The following is a 21,634-nucleotide window of genomic DNA, read 5'->3' on the forward strand; positions in this document are numbered from 1 at the left end:
AGGTATAGGTTCATTAAATAATTTAAAAAGACTTTAAGATTTCTCGAGTTGTTTGTTAATATAGATTTACACTATTAAACATTGAGTATGTCCCCATGACAAAATGTTATCTTGGATATTAATTTACCCCTGTCAGTCCATCTGTTCTGTTCATCTGTCTGGATATAGTACATCATATGCCTGACTATCTCCTCCTACAGATTTTGAGCTACAACTTTATAATTTTGTAAGACGTTTCTAAGCATCATAAAGGTGTGAATGGCCACAGGATTTTGTTCTTTTACGAAATGTTTCTAAAATGCCAGATATTTGGACAAAGTTGTTTGTTGGTACAAGCTGCAAAATGAAATCATGGTCTGTCCAGCTATTTCCTCCATCAGGTTTTAAGCTACAGCTTTAGTATTGTGTGGGTTGTTTGCACACATAAGAGAAGTGTGTATGTCCACAGGAATTTGAAATTTTGAAATATTCTCAAAATGCCAGGTATTTGGACTTAATCATTTTTGTCAAGTCTTTGACTTTAGTGGAAAAAGTGAGACATAGATATTCGTCATTTTGTCGGGGGCAGTCCACAAATATACATTCTGGTTTAAGTTTTTAAAAGTTTAATAACTTTCTTTCACTATCCTGGATTTGTACCAAACTCAGACAGAAGCTTGTTTATGATTAAAAGCTAGTATCTAGAAGGAAGTTTTGTTAAAATTTTGTACTTGTTTATCTGTATTTTACTTATAAATGGGCTTAATTTTTCTTCCAGTCAACATGGTATATTCTGAAGTTTTTAAAACATTTATTCCATTCATTAACTATCCTGGATTTTTACCAAACTTGGACAGAAGCTTCTTAATATCAAAGGATAGTATCGAGAGCAATATTTATATCGATTTTTTTCCCCTCATTTTTGTTGAGCCAACCATAAACAGCAAAAATAGGCAAGACACCAGGTTCCATGGAATCCCTACAATTTTTTTGTACTAAAAGTCAGAAAAGGGGGATACCAGAATATTAGTTTCTTAAAACATGATTATCCATAGAAATCAAAGATCTAATGTTTTGTTTTATTTATCCAAATAATTAGAACAATTGGACAATATGCCATGCTTACCACAATTTCGTCCAAAGATTAGTGTTAAACTTTATACCAAATTTTCCATAGATACAATCTTTGGTTTACAAGTTTGTCTGTACCTTATTTTAAATGGAATAACACAACATAAATTTTATGGTGATGTTGTTAATCAAGTCTGACCAAGTCTTGAAATCAGTGGTGGATTTAGAAATGTTAATGAGAGGGCCCAAATGACTACCAAAGAGGGGACATGCTTCAGGGGTTCCATATATAATCAACCAAATTTCCCCCAAAAAATGGGACCTGGCCTCCAGTTCCTAAATCCCCTTCTGGAAATTTACATATGATCTGGGTAAACTTAACAATCTCTTTTTATACGACCGCAAATTTTGAAAAAAATTTTGTCGTATATTGCTATCACGTTGGCGTCGTCGTCGTTGTCGTCCGAATACTTTTAGTTTTCGCACTCTAACTTTAGTAAAAGTGAATAGAAATCTATGAAATTTTAACACAAGGTTTATGACCACAAAAGGAAGGCTGGTATTGATTTTGGGAGTTTTGGTCCCAACATTTTAGGAATTAGGGGCCAAAAAGGGCCCAAATAAGCATTTTCTTGGTTTTCGCACTATAACTTAAGTTTAAGTTAATAGAAATCTATGAAATTTTGACACAAGGTTTATGACCACAAAAGAAAGGTTGGGATTGATTTTGGGAGTTTTGGTTTCAACAATGTAGGAATTAGGGGCCAAAAAAGGGCCCAAATAAGCATTACTCTTGGTTTTCGCACAATAACTTTAGTTAAAGTAAATAGAAATCAATGAAATTTAAACACAATGTTTATGACCACAAAAGGAAGGTTGGTATTGATTTTGGGAGTTTCGGTCCCAACAGTTTAGGAATAAGGGGCCAAAAAGGGACCCAAATAAGCATTTTTCTTGGTTTTCGCACCATAGTGTTAGTATAAGTAAATAGAAATCTATGAAATTTAAACAAGGTTTATGACCATTAAAGGAAGGTTGGTATTGATTTTGGGAGTTTTGGTCCCAACAGTTAAGGAAAAAGGGGCCCAAAGGGTCCAAAATTAAACTTTGTTTGATTTCATCAAAATTGAATAATTGGGGTTCTTTAATATGCCGCATCTAACTGTGTATGTAGATTCTTAATTTTTGGTCCCGTTTTCAAATTGGTCTACATTAAGGTCCAAAGGGTCAAAAATTAAACTTAGTTTGATTTAAAAAAAAAATGAAACCTTGGGGTTCTTTGATATGCTGAATCTAAAAATGTACTTAGATTTTTTATTATTGGCCCAGTTTTCAAGTTGGCCCAAATCGAGGTCCAAAATTAAACATTGTTTGATTTCATCAAAAAATGAATAATTGGGGTTCTTTGATATGCCAAATCTAACTGTGTATGTAGATTCTTAATTTTTGGTCCAGTTTTAAAATTGGTCTAAATTAAAGTGCAAAGGGTCCAAAATTTAACTAAGTTTGATTTTAACAAAAATTAAATTCTTGGGCCTCTTTGATATGCTGAATCTAAACATGTACTTAGATTTTTGATTATGGGCCCAGTTTTCAAGTTGGTCCAAATCAGGATCTAAAATTATTATAGTAAGTTTTGTGCAATAGCAAGTCTTTTCAATTGCACAGTATTGTGCAATGGCAAGAAATATCTAATTTCACAATATTGTGAAATAGCAATTTTTTTTTTTAATTAAGAGTTATCTTTCTTTGTCCAGTATAGTAAGCAAGAAATATCTGCAAGAATTTTTTTTAATTGGAGTTATCTTTCTTTGTCCAGAATCAACTTAAATCTTTGTTATATACAATATACAATGTATATTCACTTTTTACTACCAACTGATAAATTTAAATAATCTTTACCATTCAGTGATAACAAGCAGTTTTTTTACATCTTAATATTTTATGATGTATTTAAATGAGTAGTAATTGTTGCAAACTCCATTAGAATATTTTAATTGAAATTAGTTTTGGAATAAGGGAAAGGGGGATGTGATTAAAAAATTGGGTTCAATTTTTCTCATTTGAAATTTCATAAATAAAAAGAAAATTTCTTCAAACATTTTTTTGAGAGGATTAATATTCAACAGCAAAGTGAATTACTCTAAGAGAAAACAAAAATTTTAAGTTCATTTGAATACATTCATTCTGTGTCAGAAACCTATGCTGTGTCAACTATTTAATCACAATCCAAATTTTGAGCGGAATCCAGCTTGAATGTTGTGTCCATACTTGCCACAACCGTTCAGGGTTAAACCTCTGCGGTCGTATAAAGCTACGCCCTGCGGAGCATCTGGTTATAAACTTGTTCTAAAAGGTTACTCATTCAAGAATGTATTTAAATATCCGAATATATTTTTTATTTGTATAAATATACTAAAAATAGGTTACTAGCTTTATAGAGCTGTAGGAAATATAATCTTATAGTTGAAATAAAGATAGTCTTGAACACAATGCCTTATCTAACATTTGTTTTGTATGCTTGATCTGTTACCCATGGGGATTTTATCATTTAAAGTGGTCATGTGACACACATCTTATTTCACATGATCCTTCCCTCACATGTTCACCTACAAGCTTTATCAAGCTTTATCCAGGATCTGCTTACCCTTCCTGAGCACCTGAGATCACACCTAGTTTTTGGTGGGATTCATGTTACTTATTCTTAAGTTTTCTATGTTGTGTCATGTGTGCTATTGTTAGTCTGTTTTTCTTGTTCATTTATAGCCATGACGTTGTTATTTTCGATTTATAAGTTTGACCGTCCCTCGGGTGTCTTTCGTCCTTTTTAGCTCACCTGGCCCAAAGGGCCAAGTGAGCTTTTCCCATCACTTGGCGTCTGGCGTCCGGCGTCGTCGTCCGGCGTCCGTCTTAGTTGTCCGTCGTCGTTAGCTTTTATAAAAATCTTCTCCTCTGAAACTACAAGGCCAAATTAAACCAAACTTGGCCACAATCATCATTGGGGTATCTAGTTTAAAAATGTGTGGCGTGACCCGGTCAACCAACCAAGATGGCCGCCACAGCTATAAATAGAACATGGGGGTAAAATGCAGTTTTTGGCTTAAAACTCAAAAACCAAAGCATTTAGAGCAAATCTGTCAATGGGTATAATTGTTTATCAGGTCAAGATCTATCTGGGCTGAAATTTTCAGACAAATCGGACAACCTGTTGTTGGGTTGCTGCCCCTGAATTTATAATTTTAAGGAAATTTTGCTGTTTTTGGTTATTATCTTGAATATTATTATAGATAGAGATAAACTGTAAACAGCAATAATGTTCAGCAAAGTAAGATTTAGAAATAAATCAACATGACCAAAATGGTCAGTTGACTCCCTTAGGAGTTATTGCCCTTTATAGTAAATTTTAAAACATTTTTCGTAAATCTTAGTTATCTTTTACAAAAACCTTCTCCTCTGAAACAACTGGCCCAAATTAATCCAAACTTGGCAACATTCATCTTTGGGGTATCTAGTTTAAAAATCTGTGGCGTGACCCGGTTGACCAACCAAGATGGCCACCACGGCTAAAAATAGAACATAGGGGTTAAATGCAGTTTTTGGCTTATAACTCAAAAACCAAAGCATTTAGAGCAAATCTGACATGGAGTAAAATTGTTTATCAGATCAATATCTATCTGCCCTGTCATTTTCAGACGAATCTGACAACCCGTTGTTGGGTTGCTGTCCAAGCATCGGTAATTTTAAGGAAATTTTGCTGTTTTTAGTTATTATCTTGAATATTATTATAGATAAAGATAAGCTGTAAACAGCAATAATGTTTAGCAAAGTAAGATTTACAAATGAGTTTACATGACCGAAATGGTCAATTGACCCCCTTAGGAGTTATTGTCCTTTATAGTCAATTTTTCACAATTTTCATATAATTTGTAAATTTTTATTAACATTTTCCACTGATACTACTGGGCCAAGTTCATTATAGATAGAGATAATTGTAAGCAGCAAGAATGTTTAGTAAAGTAAGATTTACAAACACATCACCATCACCAAAACACAATTTTGTCATGAATCCATCTGCTTCCCTTGTTTAATATTCACATATACCAAGGTGAGCGACACATGCTCTTTAGAGCCTCAAGTTTAATTATATGGTTGAATTTTTAATCAATATGTTTGAACTGGCTGTATACTTGAAGAACCCTCCGTTTCTTACAGAGATGGTTCTGCAGCAAACAAAAAAAAATAGTAATAAATGTCCGTCATTCACCCATCGTCGTCTGTTAAATTTTACAACAATCTCTGAAACTACTGGGTCAAATTTAACCAACATGGTCACAACTATCACTTGGGGTATCCAAAAAATCTGTCTGATGCCCTTTGCTGCCAATCAAGAAGGCTGACATAATTAAATTTAAAAGTATAACATAAAGGTATGTTTTGTGTATTATTTTGATAATTGCTGTGTCAATAAAGAATATATGACAGTGCAAAAATGTTCAGAATGTTGAGTCCTGCAGCCTATTGTTCATTAACATCAAAACTGTCCGAAGATTTGTTTTAAGAGGAATTGCCCTTGCATGACAAATTTATTATGATAAAAATTGTTGCCTGTTATCTTGAAAACTATACTTTAGGGAAAAAATCTTTAAATGGCAAAAATGTCAGGAAGACATAATCTAGCGATACAAAAAAACTTATTTTAAACAGAATGGCACCTCCAAATTTCTTCAGAGACGTTTTCTTTTTGTGCAACCAGAGACATAGTACAACGGTGAACCAAACTTCAAAACCAAATCTTTACATCTATGGAAAAAAGTAGTAAAGGTAATTTTAGCAGTATTTTTTAACATTGCCTTATAAGCGGGATGCTAGCTATAAAACCAGTTATAACCCACCATCTTTTCGTCAAATGTTATGTACCAAGTCAGGAAATTGTTTTCGTTTAATCAATTTATAACTTTTGAACAGCAGTATACTGCCTTTATCTAAGTAATTTGTTGTAACGAAATCCCCGACTTTATAATTCACCAGTAATACAAAGAAAATTCGTTCATTGAAACCAAATCGTCACAACAGACATGGGAATAACGAACAAGTTTTGATATATAAGCACCGTAAAATGGCACCATAGGAACATCACCGTAAAAAAACAGGAAAATTAACAAAAGTAAATGAAACAAAAGCTACAGTAGAATACCGCTGTTGGAACTTCACAAATAATTGAGAAAAAAAACAGGTTACAAACTAAAACTGAGGGAAACGCATCAAATATAGGCGGAAAACTACGACACAACAGAAACACAGCATTAAAAGGTAACACACACAGAAACGAACTATAATATAACAATGTCCATTTTCCTGACTTGGTACAGGACATTTTAAGAAAAAAAAACTTGATGCCACTTTAATGGTAACGTTAAATATAACATTTTATTGGCAACATTACATGACAGGATTACGATACAAATAAAAGGGAGAACATATATAGGACAGAGAAACACATGAATAATAGCTAACAAAATGTATCAGTTTAAGATTAAATACGCCAGACGTGCGTTTGGTCAATACAAGACTAACTAATGACGCTCAGATGAAAAAAGTTCGAAAGCCAAAATAAGTACAAAGCTGAAGAGCACTGTGGACCAAAAGTTCCAAAAAAGTTTTAACCAATGCAGCTAAGGTTTTCTTCCTAGGATAAGAACATCCTTTCAATTTGGCATAATTCCTACTTTTATAAATTAGCAAACAGTAAATTTAAAAAATGGTTATATAACAGATACACATGATAAAACCGAAGTGCTGAATAACTACAGAATAAAAAACCAGATACATTACATGAAATAACTTAAACCAGCACATCAGCCGAGTTAGCCAAAGTCACCAACGCACTTGGTGATATCACATTTGAATTTATAAAAATATTTCCCCAAAATAAGACAGAATTAGGATAGAATTCCAGATTATATTTGTAGACTTATCAAAACATTTATTAATAACTATGAAAATTAGATACTAGTAATTTATTACATTATCTATAGCTATGTCGGTGCTTTTTCTAAATTAAACTGTAAACAAAATATATCATGTGAATTTCCTTGTTGTAAATGTTAGTGTAGAGTTTCTGGTGTAAAACTAAAGTATCAAAATCCAGGAGAGGACTATTATTACTATTCATATTTGATTTGTTAACAGTAAATTCCTATGGGTAATTTCGGCAGTTTATTATAAACAATCTTGATTTATTTAACGAAAAATATCGTCAAGATAACGGCAAGTGTTGTTGGATAATCAATTAAATGCAGCTTGAAAGTTATTGTGAAACTGTCTATTCAAGAGGTGACGTGAATCAGATGTGGGTACTAAAAAAATTCAGAGATCTTTCAAAGTACGCACATTCTAAGACTCTTTCATCTTGCAATATTATTAAAATATTTGACTTTTCTACACTTTACATTAGTATTCCCCATTCGAAACTAAAAAAAATTATTGAAATAGTTGTTATAGCTCTGTTTCATAAATAAGAATAACCAACGTAGATACAAGTGTCTTGTATTAAGGAGGAATACATCTTATTTTGTAAAAGAATCTCCCTGATTCAAGCAAAAGCATCTTGATGCTTGATTTAAGGAATAACAGTACTGTAGTTGAAGAGTTGCCACCGTCAATTGTAGATTTGACGGTCGCAAATGCAGTTTTACTGGCGACGCGTAGCGGAGACAGTAAAACGGAGATTTGCGACCATCAAATCAAAATTGACGGTGGCAACTCTTCAACTACAGTACTGTTATTCCGATTCTAATGCATTACAAAAAGAAAAATACGATAAAAACTTGAAAAATGTCTTAATTTGTCAAATAAAAAAAAATCCGCGAAACTTCATGAATGATTTTGGCACAAAGACGTCCTGGCTACACGTGACGTCATACAAATGAAAACTTACAAACTGGAGGTTATTACGTTACCTGTACGCTTCAAATTCGGATAACATTACATTAAAACGGCGAATTCGAGGTAGGTGTTGCTTTATTTTCGATTATATAGTTGTAATCGAACATTTGTTGATTCATCAATTCAAAATGGCGGGTCCCTCCTTAGTTACGCCTGGTCAACTGTGGATTTGACGGCAACTTTTAGCCAATGAAAAAATTTGTTACATCCAAATTGCATTAGAATTATTGATTGACAAAGAAGACGTGTTTTTCAACGAACAATCGGCATTCCCATGGGAACCAACTGTCACGCCTCTCTTCAAGCCGACTTGTTCATTTATTTTTATGATGGCTGACTCAATACAAGAACTTCTTGGTAAGAACGAAAAGACTTTAGCCAATATATACCGCTGTTCAAAACTCGTAAATCTATGGACAAAAAAACAAAAATTGGGGTAACAAACAAACGTTCTTTGATAGTCGTTAAATAACTAGTTAAAAGCACTGAAAGTCGAATAACACTTACAGATGCCGAAATGAAACGATAAATTGCTGTTTTTTTGTGTAGTTTAGATAACCAATATATATTATGGACCTTTGAATGTGCAGAAGATGACATTCAGCTGTGATGTGGTTATGGTATGTTTGCTTGAGACAACATACTCGAATGTAAAAGAATTATAAAAAAATCATTCCTAAGTAAATCTGTGTAGTCGGGTTCTAACAGAAGTATACGAGGTCTTGTGTACCCAGTTTAAGTATTGCCGAGTACGAAACTTAAACATAACAAATACCGAAATAACTGCTACATTAAATTATTTTGTCAACTTGAATAAATAAAAAAGGATGTAGCGGCACTTTAAATAGAACCATTTATTTGGGATAAAGACAAGAATTCTGATTGAATGCAGTTCTTTCCTGGATAAGTTCAATGTCGTATTGTATTTGATCACCCTGTTCAATAACTTTCATTTAACATTTTTTCTCCAACACATTCTGTATTCAATGTTTTCGATACGTATCATTATTCCTATAAAAGAGGGACGAAAGATACCAGAGGGACAGTCAAACTCATGAATCGAAAAAAGACTGGCAACGCCATGGCTAAAAATGAAAAAGACAATAGTTCACATGTAATATTCATCAGTATCAGTTAAACTGGTCCACATTCAGACTCACCAAGAGAAAAAAAAAACGTTCGAAACAAAAAAGGACAATCAAAAGTAAAAAATCATGTCAATCCGGCCCAACAGCAAAGGCGAACGATAAAAAATTGTATTTTTGACTCATCATATTATATAGAATTAAACGCCTTTCTCAAGGAAAAAGTAAAATCACAAAAATACTGAACTCAGAGGAAAATCAATACGGAAAGTCCATAATCACATGGCAAAATCAAATAACAAAACGCATCAAAAACGAATAGACAAGAACTGTCTTATTCCTGACTTGGTACAGGCATTTTCAAATGTAGAAAATGGTGGATTAAACCTGGTTCTATAGCACTAACCCTTTCTCTTGAACTTATTGGAAAAATATATTCCCTATCTCCAATTTTAAAGAATAATAAGAATTAAACGCATTTTTAAAAGTAATTTATTGGTGTATTAACTCGACCAATTCACTCTCAAACAAATAAAAGTCAGAATGACTTTTATGATATGTTTGTGAGTGACTTAGTCTATGCACCAATAAATTCCTTTGAAAATTCTCTTTATCCTTATAATTCTTTAGAATTGGAGATAGGAAATATATTTTTCCACCCTTGCTATCACACGTGAATTGTATATTTATTTCATTGAATATACCTGGCGCATATAATATTTGTTGGTTAACGCAAACATGTGTACTGAATGGAATTTTCTATCTGATAAAAAGTAAACTGTAAAAACTCTTATTATCATTCAAACGAATGTTTTTATTAATTATTTGATTTTTCGATTAATGTGCAGTGAAAAATACAATTTGTTTACGTTGGTGTTAGTATCGTCGCCATCTTGATAACATTGGTTATTTAAACAAAGTTCGGTTAACGTCGTCTATCGCAAAATAACCAACGTCAAGATCAGCTACCGGAATTCCTCTCGACCAATCATATCAACGTATTCCCTAATATGCAAATCATATAAGCATAATTCAAATATATCTTATCTTAATAATGTAAAATATTTTATGTCAAAATCATTGTATCACCTTTCATGAGTAAGGATGATATGCAGTGTATAGCATTTATGTTTATTACGATATCAAGAGTAAATATAATAAAAAAAACACACGTATAGCAGAAGTTATAATAGCTGAATCATGTGAAACTTAATCATCAATTTATGTTTGACCTAGATCTTGAGAAGTTTGTATGTAGTGCTTTCTTGCACTCAGTGGAAACACACAATTAACACTGCCAATAAACGTAGTGACTTCGAAAAACACTTTCATTCAGGTAAGTCATTTCTTTGTTTTAATGTTACAACTTATTCAAACCCTTAAATTTCTTGATATATACAGTTTGACTAGAAATCTTACGTTTATGACTACTATACTGACTTGATATACAAAACAGAAAGTAAAACAATAAACTAATAAAACTATCATTATAATCGACGAAACCATTGTTTCATTTCCTAAGTCTTGTATAATCCATCATTAAAAGGGATTTAAGTGATTTATATGCCCGGTCAACCGTTTTTCGTTCGTCTGTCTTTCACAATATTGGTTTCCGAATGATTATTTCTAAAGAATCGTTTGTCCAAATCATTTGCAATTTCATTACAGTGTCATTAAACATTAAATAATTGATATCATCATTAAAGTATATTTTAGATATTCGTTGTTATTCTGTTGTTAAATTGTCGAAATGTACTATTATATTATTTATTTATTTATTTCTCTGTCCTGAGTGTTCATGCATTTATTTGTACTGTATTTCTGTCATGTAACTTTGCCTTTTTATGCCATTTTAGCGGTATACTCAACATTGCCATAAAGTGCGAGATTTGGCTAGCCAGAAAAACAGGTTCAACCCACCATTTTTTCTTGAAATGTTCTCTACCAAGTAAGGAATATGGCAGTTGTTATCTAATTGTTCGTTTATATGTATGCTGCATTCTCGTTTTTTTTTGCACTTTAATGTGTCTGTTTTTCATTGTTTTCTTTTAACAGTTGATGTGTTTAGACTCGGCTTTTTTGTTACCCAAATTTTTTTCTTCTCTCAATCGAATTATGACTTTTGAACAGCGATTTACTATTGTTGCCTTTATTTATTATCACTTTTATATAATTTTATTACCGCTGCATATTCATTTAAAGATGTAGTTACATTGTTTTAACGGTTAATTTTGAAGAAATTTAACCATGATAAAATAGTTTCTTTTGTTAATTACAGGTCCAAATGGCTACATCTTTTTATTGTGACTCTTGTCGAAACAAAAAGACTTCAAAAGCAATAATAGAGTGCCTAGAATGTGAACAGTTAATTTGTGAACATTGTGTAAAAGTTCACCAATCACGTACTCTGCACCATTTAGTTAACGTTGATAGTTTACCTACATCTGTATTTACTTCAAATCAATATTGTGAAATACACACGGAAAAGATTCTGGACTTGTTTTGCACGCAAGATGACATGTTGATTTGTCGGTCCTGCATGCCGGAAAAACACAGAAACTGCTTTTCAGTCATCAAGCTTGAAGATGCTTCTAGAAATATAGATGATTCCACAATGTTAATTGCAACGAAATCTGAACTTAATGGAATAGAAAATACAATCGAGAATTTAGAACAAGAAAGGAAATCAGCATTAACTAAAATAGAGGACGACGCTTCATTCGCAGCTTCAAAAGTCGCAAATTTGAAAAATCGCATGCTCAAAAGAATTGATGAAATGGAGCAAGACATATTAACTGAAATCAAAGATATTAAAGGAAAACATTTATCTGGGATAAATTCAACCACAGAAGAGATAAAAGAAATGAAAAACAAAATTGACTACCTTAAACAGAACTTAAAAATAACAGGGCAAGTTGGTTCCAAAAACCAGAAATTCGTAATGGTCCATTCGTTAAAACCGAAGATTAGCGAGTTGCAGGATAAACTTCAACATATATTGTCCTCAACCAAATCAGTTGATATCCTATTTTCACCGACAATGAATATTCTACCATCCGAAAAAATGGGCTTGATTCAGGAAAATACAATACCATGCACCATTGTTCATCATATTTCTAACCAAATACAAGCCCCGATTATACCAAAAAAGCCACCTTCGTTTATTTTCACAAAGGAGTTTAATCTGATTGATTCAATGATATCTAGTGCTGTTATAATTTCGCAAGACATGCTACTTGTATGCTTTTTTGATATACCTGCATTAGGTGTCGTTAATGAAGATGGAATGATTACACAAATGCAAAAACTTACAAGTAAACCATGGAATATAGCTATAATACCAGACACAGGTAAAGCCATGGTTAGTTTTGCACGAGAGAAATCGATACAGTATGTCAAAATAAAGAACTTGGAACTGGAGAAAAAAGTGTCTGTTGAGGAGAAGTTTCCTTCTGAAATATGGGGTATTGCTGTAAGAAAAGACCGAATTGCTCTAGGTTCATTTGGAAAAGTTTACTTGTGCAACATGAATTTAGACGTTTTAATAGATCTAACTGTAGGTGCAGGAATGGTATATTATTTAAATTTTGATAAATCTGATAGATTATATTGTATAATTAAAGACACAGGAGAAATATATCGTTTTCTAAAGACTGGAAAATTGTCATTTAAATATATTTTAAACGACTATCCAGATATTGGAGGGATAGCGTCTGACAAAACCGGAAATTTGATGATTACAGAGGGTAAAACTAATTCAATCATAGAAGTAAGTTCCGAAGGAAAAAAACACAGACAAATTTTGGAAGGCAAAGATGGCATCAAGAACCCAACTACCCTTTTCTTTAACAAAACTTTTACAAAACTGTTTGTTTTAAGCAGCGATGGCAGTGTAACAATTTTTGAGTGTTGCTTGAATCCACAAATATCTCAAAAAGAATTTAACTGACAGATTTTGAAACAATTATATGACTATAAAATATGTTGCAGCTACACAGCTGAAGTATTTGAATACCAATGCGAAAAAGGCTTGTCACTTTTACACAGCACATAATGAATATTGTAAATTTATTTGCTGATATCTAATTAAATAACAGCAACATATCTTAATCAAAAGTATTTACATCTGAGTGCAAAAATGCAAATCAGATATCTTCGAATTTGAAACATCTATATTTGGTCTCCAAAAGAATAGTTGTCTCATTGACATTCAATCAACATCCTCGCATTTGTATACCAATACTATTAATGGTACAATTTTTACAACAACAGATGCGCTTTTTGACAAAAATATCACTTCAATGATGCACGATGCAACAGTATTTGCTAGCCAAAATTCTTATACATTTATTGACAATTATTGTACCCAACATATTAATCAAAGTAGGAAACCCATTTAGTATTTATTTGAGACAAACATACTAATGGAAAAAGTCCAGTTGAAGATCATTTAGTGCTTGTGGTTGACATGTACAGTTGAGAGTGGAAATAGGGAAAATGTCAAAGAGACAACAACCGACCAAAGAGCAGACACAATTAACTTCCGAGATCGAGTGGAAGATAGAAATGTTACACTCTCTTATTTTACTTGAATCCACAAGAGTATATTGTTATCAAGAAGTTAACAACTGATTTAAAGCAACGAAGCAATTGCATAATTTCAAAGGGAATACATATTAGTGGAAGTTTAATGAAAATGTAAAAACCAGTCGAGGATAATGATAACATATTGAAATTTCTCCGACTTAGGTTTTTAGTACACTAAACAAAAGAAGATAATATAAACAGAGTGGAAATTACTATGGTTATCAATTACGTAATTGTTTTTAACAAGGAGTACAGCCTGTTTATCATTAAGTGTTGATTCAACATCGTTTAGTGAACGACATTAACATGTGGCGTTATTACGCAATCTAGTTTCTTTAACATGTTTAAGAATTTTAAATGACCGTGACATCTAAGATTTTTGAAAATAGATGTTATGACGTCCCGCAAAGGTGAAAAAAAGCTCATCAATTCATGTCAACAAAATAAACAAAGGGTATTTTGTAAAACAATGTTTTTTTAAAGTTATATGGATATCGAAACAACGTAATATAATAACCGTCTGATAATTAACATAGACTATGAATGATTCTTCTGATCATGAAAATTAAAATATTTCCATTGACTTTGCTGCAAAAACGTTGGGAAGAGAACATATACTTTCAATGCGCCCAACAAAGAGCAACAAATGCCCCTCTTTCACCCCCCCCACAAAAAAAAAACACAAATAAAATGCACAAGAAAAACAAGCCCTGTTTTATAGTTTGCATTAAAATGTTCGATTCCTCCTTCATGTAACGATAAAAAGTTGTAAATAAATAAAATAGAGTAAAAATACAAAGGTTAATATGTCAAGAAAAAAAAGATCGAAGTTATGTTGATATCAAAACAAATGACAACGCATTACACAAAGCTATAGTATATTCTAATGCAATTTGGATGAAACAACTTTTTTCATTGGCTAAAAGTTGCCGTCAAATCCACAGTTGACCAGGCGTAACTAAGGAGGGACCAGCCATTTTGAATTCATTAATCAACAAATGTTCGATTACTACTATATAATCGAAATTAAAACAACACCTACCTCGAATTCGCCGTTTTAAGGTAATTTTATCCGAATTTGAAGCGTACAGGTAACGTAATAACGTCTAGTTTGTAAGTTTTCATTTGTATGACGTCACGTTTAGCCATGACGTCTTTGTGCCAAAATCATTCATGATATTTCGCGGATTTTTTTTTATTTGACATATTTAGACATTTTTTCAAGTTTTATCGTATTTTTTCTTTTTGTAATGCATTAGAATCGGAATAACAGTACTGTAGTTGAAGAGTAGCCACCGTCAATTTTGATTTGACGGTCGCAAATCTCCGTTTTACTGTCTCCGCTACGCGTCGCCAGTAAAACTGCATTTGCGACCGTCAAATCTACAATTGACGGTGGCAACTCTTCAACTACAGTACTGTTATTCCTTAAGTTTACCAAATATATGACTGGATCTACTGCTTATGACATTTCAAATATTTTAAGGTCAGATAGAATTGCGATTAAGGATACGACCCATAGCAGAAAGTCTGATTCATATATGAATCTTTTCCTCGATATTGACACAGGTGGACGACTTCAAACTAGAATCTATAGTGATGAGTTAACTTTCTTTCCTCCCATTAATCAGCAGTAAACATGCACATTGCTCTATCGTATTACGTCCACATATTTCTCAATATTTGATACATAAAGAAAGCATATGATAGTTATGGCTAATTTCAACATAATAGTAAGGTTTCTGTTACCGCATTCGGGGGGGGGGGGGGGGGGTCATTTCAATACTTTTATAGATGATAATTCAAGCAAAGATATTACAACAACTGTTCGGCCATTACATTTAATAAACAAGTATGACTTCCGTCCAAGGCGACGTCATTGACAATACGACGTCGACAATAGACATGTACAATAGTTGGAACGTTATGTTTCCCGCGATAATCTCAACATACTTGGGGCCGCGAAAAAATGGAAGAAAAGATAATAACTGAAATTGAAGAAATAAAATTAAAAAAAATATCTGAGATAACTTTAACTCAAGACGAGATCAACGGGATGAATGAAGTGATTGACTGCTTGAAACTAAATTTGGAGACCTGAAGTTTTTGATGATCCATTCGTTTAAAACTAAAATAAAATAATTACAAGAAAGATTGCAACATATGCTATCAGTAGCGGAGTCCGTTGATATAACATGTTCACCGACTATTGATTTTCTACCATACACACAATTTGGTTTGATCAAGGAAATTAGAAAACCGTGCACCATTGTACATAATATTTCTACCCAAATGCACGCCCCATTTGTACCTAGAAGACCATCAACGTTTAAACTCACTGAAGAGTTTAACCTACTTGATTCAAATATAACTAGCGCAGTTATTACACCAAAAACAAACTTCTTGTATGGTGTTTTTTTTTAAATTGCCCTAGCAGTTATTGACAAAGATGGAAAGATAACTAAAATGCAATATCTGAAAAGTATACCAAAGAACATAGCTATAATACTAGATACACAGATGAAACCATCGTTAGAACTTGGCACTAGACAAAAAAGTGTCAATTAAGGGGAATTTTTCTTCTGAAATACGCGGTATTGCAGTAACAAAGGACCAGATTGCATTTGGGGGCTTTGGAATAGTTTAATTATGCAACATGCATTTAGACGTTATGACTGAACTTGGGGTAAGCTCTGGATCGGCGTATTACTTACATTTCGATCACTCTGATTGATTATGCTGTCCAGTGAAAATATAGAAATAAATAAATTGCTTTTCAAAGACTGGAGGATTGTGTTTTATGTATAGTTCAAACTACTTTTCAAACATAGCTGGAATAACGTCCGACAAATATGGAAACTTATTGATAGCAACTACAGACACTTACTCCTTTTTACAAGTAGATTCCGGGGGAGGATACCACAAACAAAGTTTAGATTACACAAATGGCATCAATAATCCAACTTCACGGTTCTTTAATAATATGTTCCGAAATTGTTCGTTTTAAACAAAAATTGCAGCTGTAAAATATTTGACTGCTGATTTAAAAAAAAAGAATTATTGTTAAAACTTAAAGAAAATGTTGAAATATAAATGACACATATTTTATACCTGTTAATAGTTTAGGCAAATTGCTATGTTGTTGTTTTTATTGGGTTTTTTTACAGCTGAATTTCGGAACGTTTACTTATGGAATTATATGAAGAGATAAGCGACACAGCGAGAAAATCCTTCCCCAGAAGCGGGCTTCAGCAAAAACGTGTATTAGTTCAGTGAAAATGGAAGTCACACTAAACACTACGAAACATATAAATCAACAAAAATATTAATAAAAAAAAACCCCAAAAACAAACAACATTTTTGTTGGTTCCATAGCACTGAAAAAGCCTGTTACTTATTCTTGAACATTATGGTGAATAACTTTATTTTTTTTCCAAATAATTATAAAATTGCCTTTCCATTACATCATTGTCATGAAATTTTCTTCTGACGGGTATTGTGAAAATAATTGTAAACAGTTTGGGATTTATGTTAGTTACGTAAGCGTGTCACTGTGTTTTATATCCTTTTGTTTTGTCGTTGATGAATATGTTCGTTGTTGTTCTACAGTTTGCATGTTGTGTCGACTACAATATAACATGTTTTCGCATTTCTCTTTGATGCATTTTATTGGTTGTGGTTGTGCTGTAGTTCTGTCACGTAGTGTGGTCATTATCGTGATACTTTTTTGTTAACATTGTCATAAAACAGAAACACAACATTGAAATGTAACACACACAGAAACGATGTTTAGTGTAACAATGTCTATTTTCCTTACTTGGTACAGGACATTTTTACAAAAACAAATGGTGGGTTGAACCTGGTTTGGTGGCTTACCAAACCTCCCGCTTTAATGGCAATGATAAATGTAACATGAAAATGACACTATATCAAGCCGTGACTACAATAAAAATAAATGGCAGAACATATAAGGCAGAGAAACACGAGTAAACAAGGTTCAACCCTCCATTTTTCCTTGAAATGTTCTTCACCAAATCAGGAATATGGCCGTTGTTTATATCAAATAGTTCGTTTCTATTAATGTTAGCGGTTTTTTTTTGTTGATGCCCTTCATTGTTCCTGTCGTTCTTCGTTTTCTTCCTAAAGCTGATGTGTTTCCCACTATATTATTTTTTAACCTGGATTTGTTTTCTCTCAATCGACTTCCGACTTTAGAACGCCGGCATATATACTACTAAACAACTGATGTATTCCAAATAATCCATTTTACTTTTGGATTTAATATCAAAATTTAGGAAACATGAAAAGATACTAAGAAATAAAATAAATCATTTTGGAAAAAAATAACAATTGCCATAGTTATATTTTGATATCGAAAAAATGACACCGCTTTATTTTACCGAATAGTTTATTGGTTCTACTGCACATGGAATTTCAAATACTTTCATTGATTCTGCTGCAAAACTCATTAGAGAAGAATACAGTTTATTTCAATGTCGGAAACAAATAGACGCAACATACTTAAAATCAACCCTGTTTAAATTACGTATTTGGAAGTGAAATCACTTTTTAATGTAACGCTGAAACAATAAAATTGAGAATTGAAATGGGGAATGTGTCAAAGAGACAACAACCCGACCAAATAAAAAAACAACAACAGAAGGTCACCAACAGGTCTTCAATGTAGCGAGAAATTCCCGCACACGGAGGCGTCCTTCAGCTGGCCCCTAAACAAATATATACTAGTTCAGTGATAATGAACGCCATACTTATATCCAAATTGTACACAAGAAACTAAAATAAAAATAATACAAGACTAACAAAGGCCAGATGCTCCTGACTTGGGACAGGCGCAAAAATGCGGCGGGGTTAAACATGTTTGTGAGATCTCAACCCTCCCCCTATACCTCTAACCGATGTAGAAAAGTAAACGCATAACAATACGCACATTAAAATTCAGTTCATATATTCAAATGAAATTGCGATTAAGGATAAGAACGAAATAAGAAAGTATGCTTCATATCTTGGTTTTCCCGCGATACTTAAAAAATATGGACTGTTAGTTCCAATTTGTAAGTAGTAAGCATACACACTGCTCCAGCATATTACGGTCACATATGTTATGTAATTCCATCTAATGCGTATTTCCCGTACACAATATAAGAATGTTAGTAACAGGAATATGCTGCTACAAAAGAGAAAGAAAATCCTCCTCCACATGTTGCACTCGTCGAGTTACGCAAAAGGGGATAACACATGAAAAAAAATATAAAAGCTGTTGCCTGTCTGATCATTTCTCTTTGTTTCTAATTTTTCAACTACCACAAAAAAGTCCCTTTTATACCAATGAGTCCTTTATAAACGAAACGCGAGTCTGACGTATGAAATTGGAATACTGATATCATTGATTTGTTTCTTAAACAGTTAAAATGGCTAACTTTATTAAGAAAATATCATTGTCCATTCATTTACGGTAAGATAAACATATAGTTTTAAAGGGACAATTATTGCTTTGTTTAGTTCTATTCTTTTATGTCGTGTATACACACAATGGTTTATTATTGGGAAAATATTTGACACATTATAGAAACATTGAAAGAAAGTTTACTTCGATGTATGATAAGTGCTTCCTACTGGGTACCAACATTGTGCAAGTTATGTGTGTACCATAACTGTTGGTGTGTGATCACATCATTCAAAGCATCAGGTATACTATTTAAAACTACATTTTAACATTGCTGTGTATTAATATTATTCTCAAATAATAAATCCAAATTAATATATATAGATATTTTTTAACAATACAACAATAAACTATTTTAACAGATATAAGAAGATGTGGTATGAGTGTCTATGAGACAACTCTGCACCCAAGCCACAATTTGTGAAAATAAACCATTATAGGTCAAAGTACGGCCTTCAAGACGGAGCCTTACCTCACACACACAGCAAGCTATTAAGGGTCTCAAAAATTACTAGTGTCAACCCATAAAAAAAGAAACGAGATAAACTTATGAACCACATAAAAAAAAACCGATAACTCCTGAACATCAAGCTTCTGACTCGTGCAGGCAAATGGAGTAGGGTAAAATGTTCAAATAGGCACCAACCTTCACGATAAGTTTAACATAACAACACAGGAAGACATATTATATGATATAACAAATAACGACACTGATAATGATCGGATATTAAGTGAAATAGCTTAACTCAACTGAAAGACAAAATAACAATAACAAGTGAACATACATCGAACGGATACATTTGCTCTATGACACAATGTGAATACATGATTAATAAAAAAGGGTTAGATGTTAAAACAGTATCAGAAACACATTCATAACCTTGGATATACCTTCAAATAAAATAATAAACACATTAAAGTAAACACATGGAGTACGGAAATATTTTATATAATATAGATAATTTTTCAGTTTATAAAACCCGGCATCTTTTATAACGATATTACAATTTAGCTTAAGAGCAGGTTAAATTCATGTATTGATATTGACATAATATTCCATAACTTTGCTTAATTTTTATAATTTTACTTGAAGGACACCATGGCTACTAACAGAAACTGTGATTGCTGCCAGCTGAATAACAAATCAACACTAGGAATAATGAAATGTAAAGAATGTGAAGAAGTGTATTGTACAGATTGTGTAAAATCCCACCAGTCAATTAAAACCTTTGCGTCTCATCATTTAATATCTATTAGTAACCAGGATGGATTAACATATGACGACACTGATAATGACCCAATCAATGCTGTCAGTGATATTCTATGCAGACTTCACCAGATGGGAGAAGAACATGAAACACAAGTGTCCAAACATAAAATAAAAGAACAATGTATCGCTGAAAAAATTTCAAGAACTAAATTTCAACTTCATCGCCAGTTAAACAACTTGGAGCAAAATACAACAGATAATAGTGGACTTAAAGATAGAATTGAACACATGAAAAATTACTTAAAACAGTGAAATAGGAAATCATTAGTAATTTTGTTTGCAATTAGTTCTGTAATCTGAACTATGTTTTGTAAGAATTCATATTAATAAAGAATATTGGTGAACAATAATTTTTGTGTGTTTTGAATGTGACTTAAGCAAGCTCGAACTATGCGGATGCATTTTTTTGTGGGAGACTTATTTAAGTGAATCAGATTAATTCTATGATAGTTGCAATTTTGATAAATGTCTTATGCCCTACTAAAACTGTATACGCTTAGATTTCCCTTATTGATTTATTTAAGCAGTATCATCTGTTTGACTCTGAATATTTCAAACTGGCTTCATATAAGTACTGGTAAAACATCGGTACATCATATTAAGGTGGAAACGTATAAGTATTTATAATTGATGTCTGGTTTTTAAACCATTTGAATTGTCTTCCTTTGACTAGAAAAAATCGATACTTCACCTAAAGTTTGTTTCACTTTGAAAGATGTTTTTTTTATATATGGCGTACATATAAAACTTAATCCTGGTATCTATGATGAGTTTATTTGAGTTTATATGATGACGGATAGTTGTGAAGCGCCAAGCGCAAATTAAATGCAAACTCATGATGAGAACATGTAAATGTAATACAAATATGAACCCTGCCTTGTGCAAGATTGACAGACATAATTTATTGTATTGTGTGTTTTTGTATGTTGTGATGTTATGTTATTGTTTCTGAAAAATGGAGAAGGTTTGATACCATTAAAACGTTAAATCCAGCTGCAAATGTTTGCACCTGTCCTAAGTCAGGCATCTGATGTACAGTAGTTGTCGTTTGTTTATGTAATTAAAACGTGTTTCTCGTTAGATTAGTCCGTTGGGTTTCCCCGTTTGAATGGTTTTACACTGGTAATTTTGAGGTCCTTTTAGATTGTTGTTCGGTGTGAGCCAAGGCTCCGTGTTGAAAGCCGTACATTGACCTATTATGGTTTACTTTTATATTGTTTTTTTTTATGGAGA

General features: G+C 32.6%; 1 protein-coding gene across 1 annotated transcript; it reads left to right on the forward strand.

Moving 5' to 3' along the window:
* The first annotated feature begins 8,293 nt into the window (after nt 1-8,293).
* Nucleotides 8,294-14,067, forward strand: LOC134715792 (E3 ubiquitin-protein ligase TRIM71-like). Its single transcript, XM_063578239.1, has 3 exons — nt 8,294-8,352; nt 10,317-10,416; nt 11,359-14,067. The coding sequence occupies exon 3, from the start codon at nt 11,365-11,367 to the stop codon at nt 13,027-13,029; it is 1,665 nt and encodes a 554-aa protein (XP_063434309.1). The 5' UTR covers nt 8,294-8,352; nt 10,317-10,416; nt 11,359-11,364; the 3' UTR covers nt 13,030-14,067.
* Nucleotides 14,068-21,634: the final 7,567 nt, after the last annotated feature.

This window comes from Mytilus trossulus, chromosome 4 (genome assembly GCF_036588685.1).
Source record: "Mytilus trossulus isolate FHL-02 chromosome 4, PNRI_Mtr1.1.1.hap1, whole genome shotgun sequence".
NCBI classification, from domain to species: domain Eukaryota; kingdom Metazoa; phylum Mollusca; class Bivalvia; order Mytilida; family Mytilidae; genus Mytilus; species Mytilus trossulus.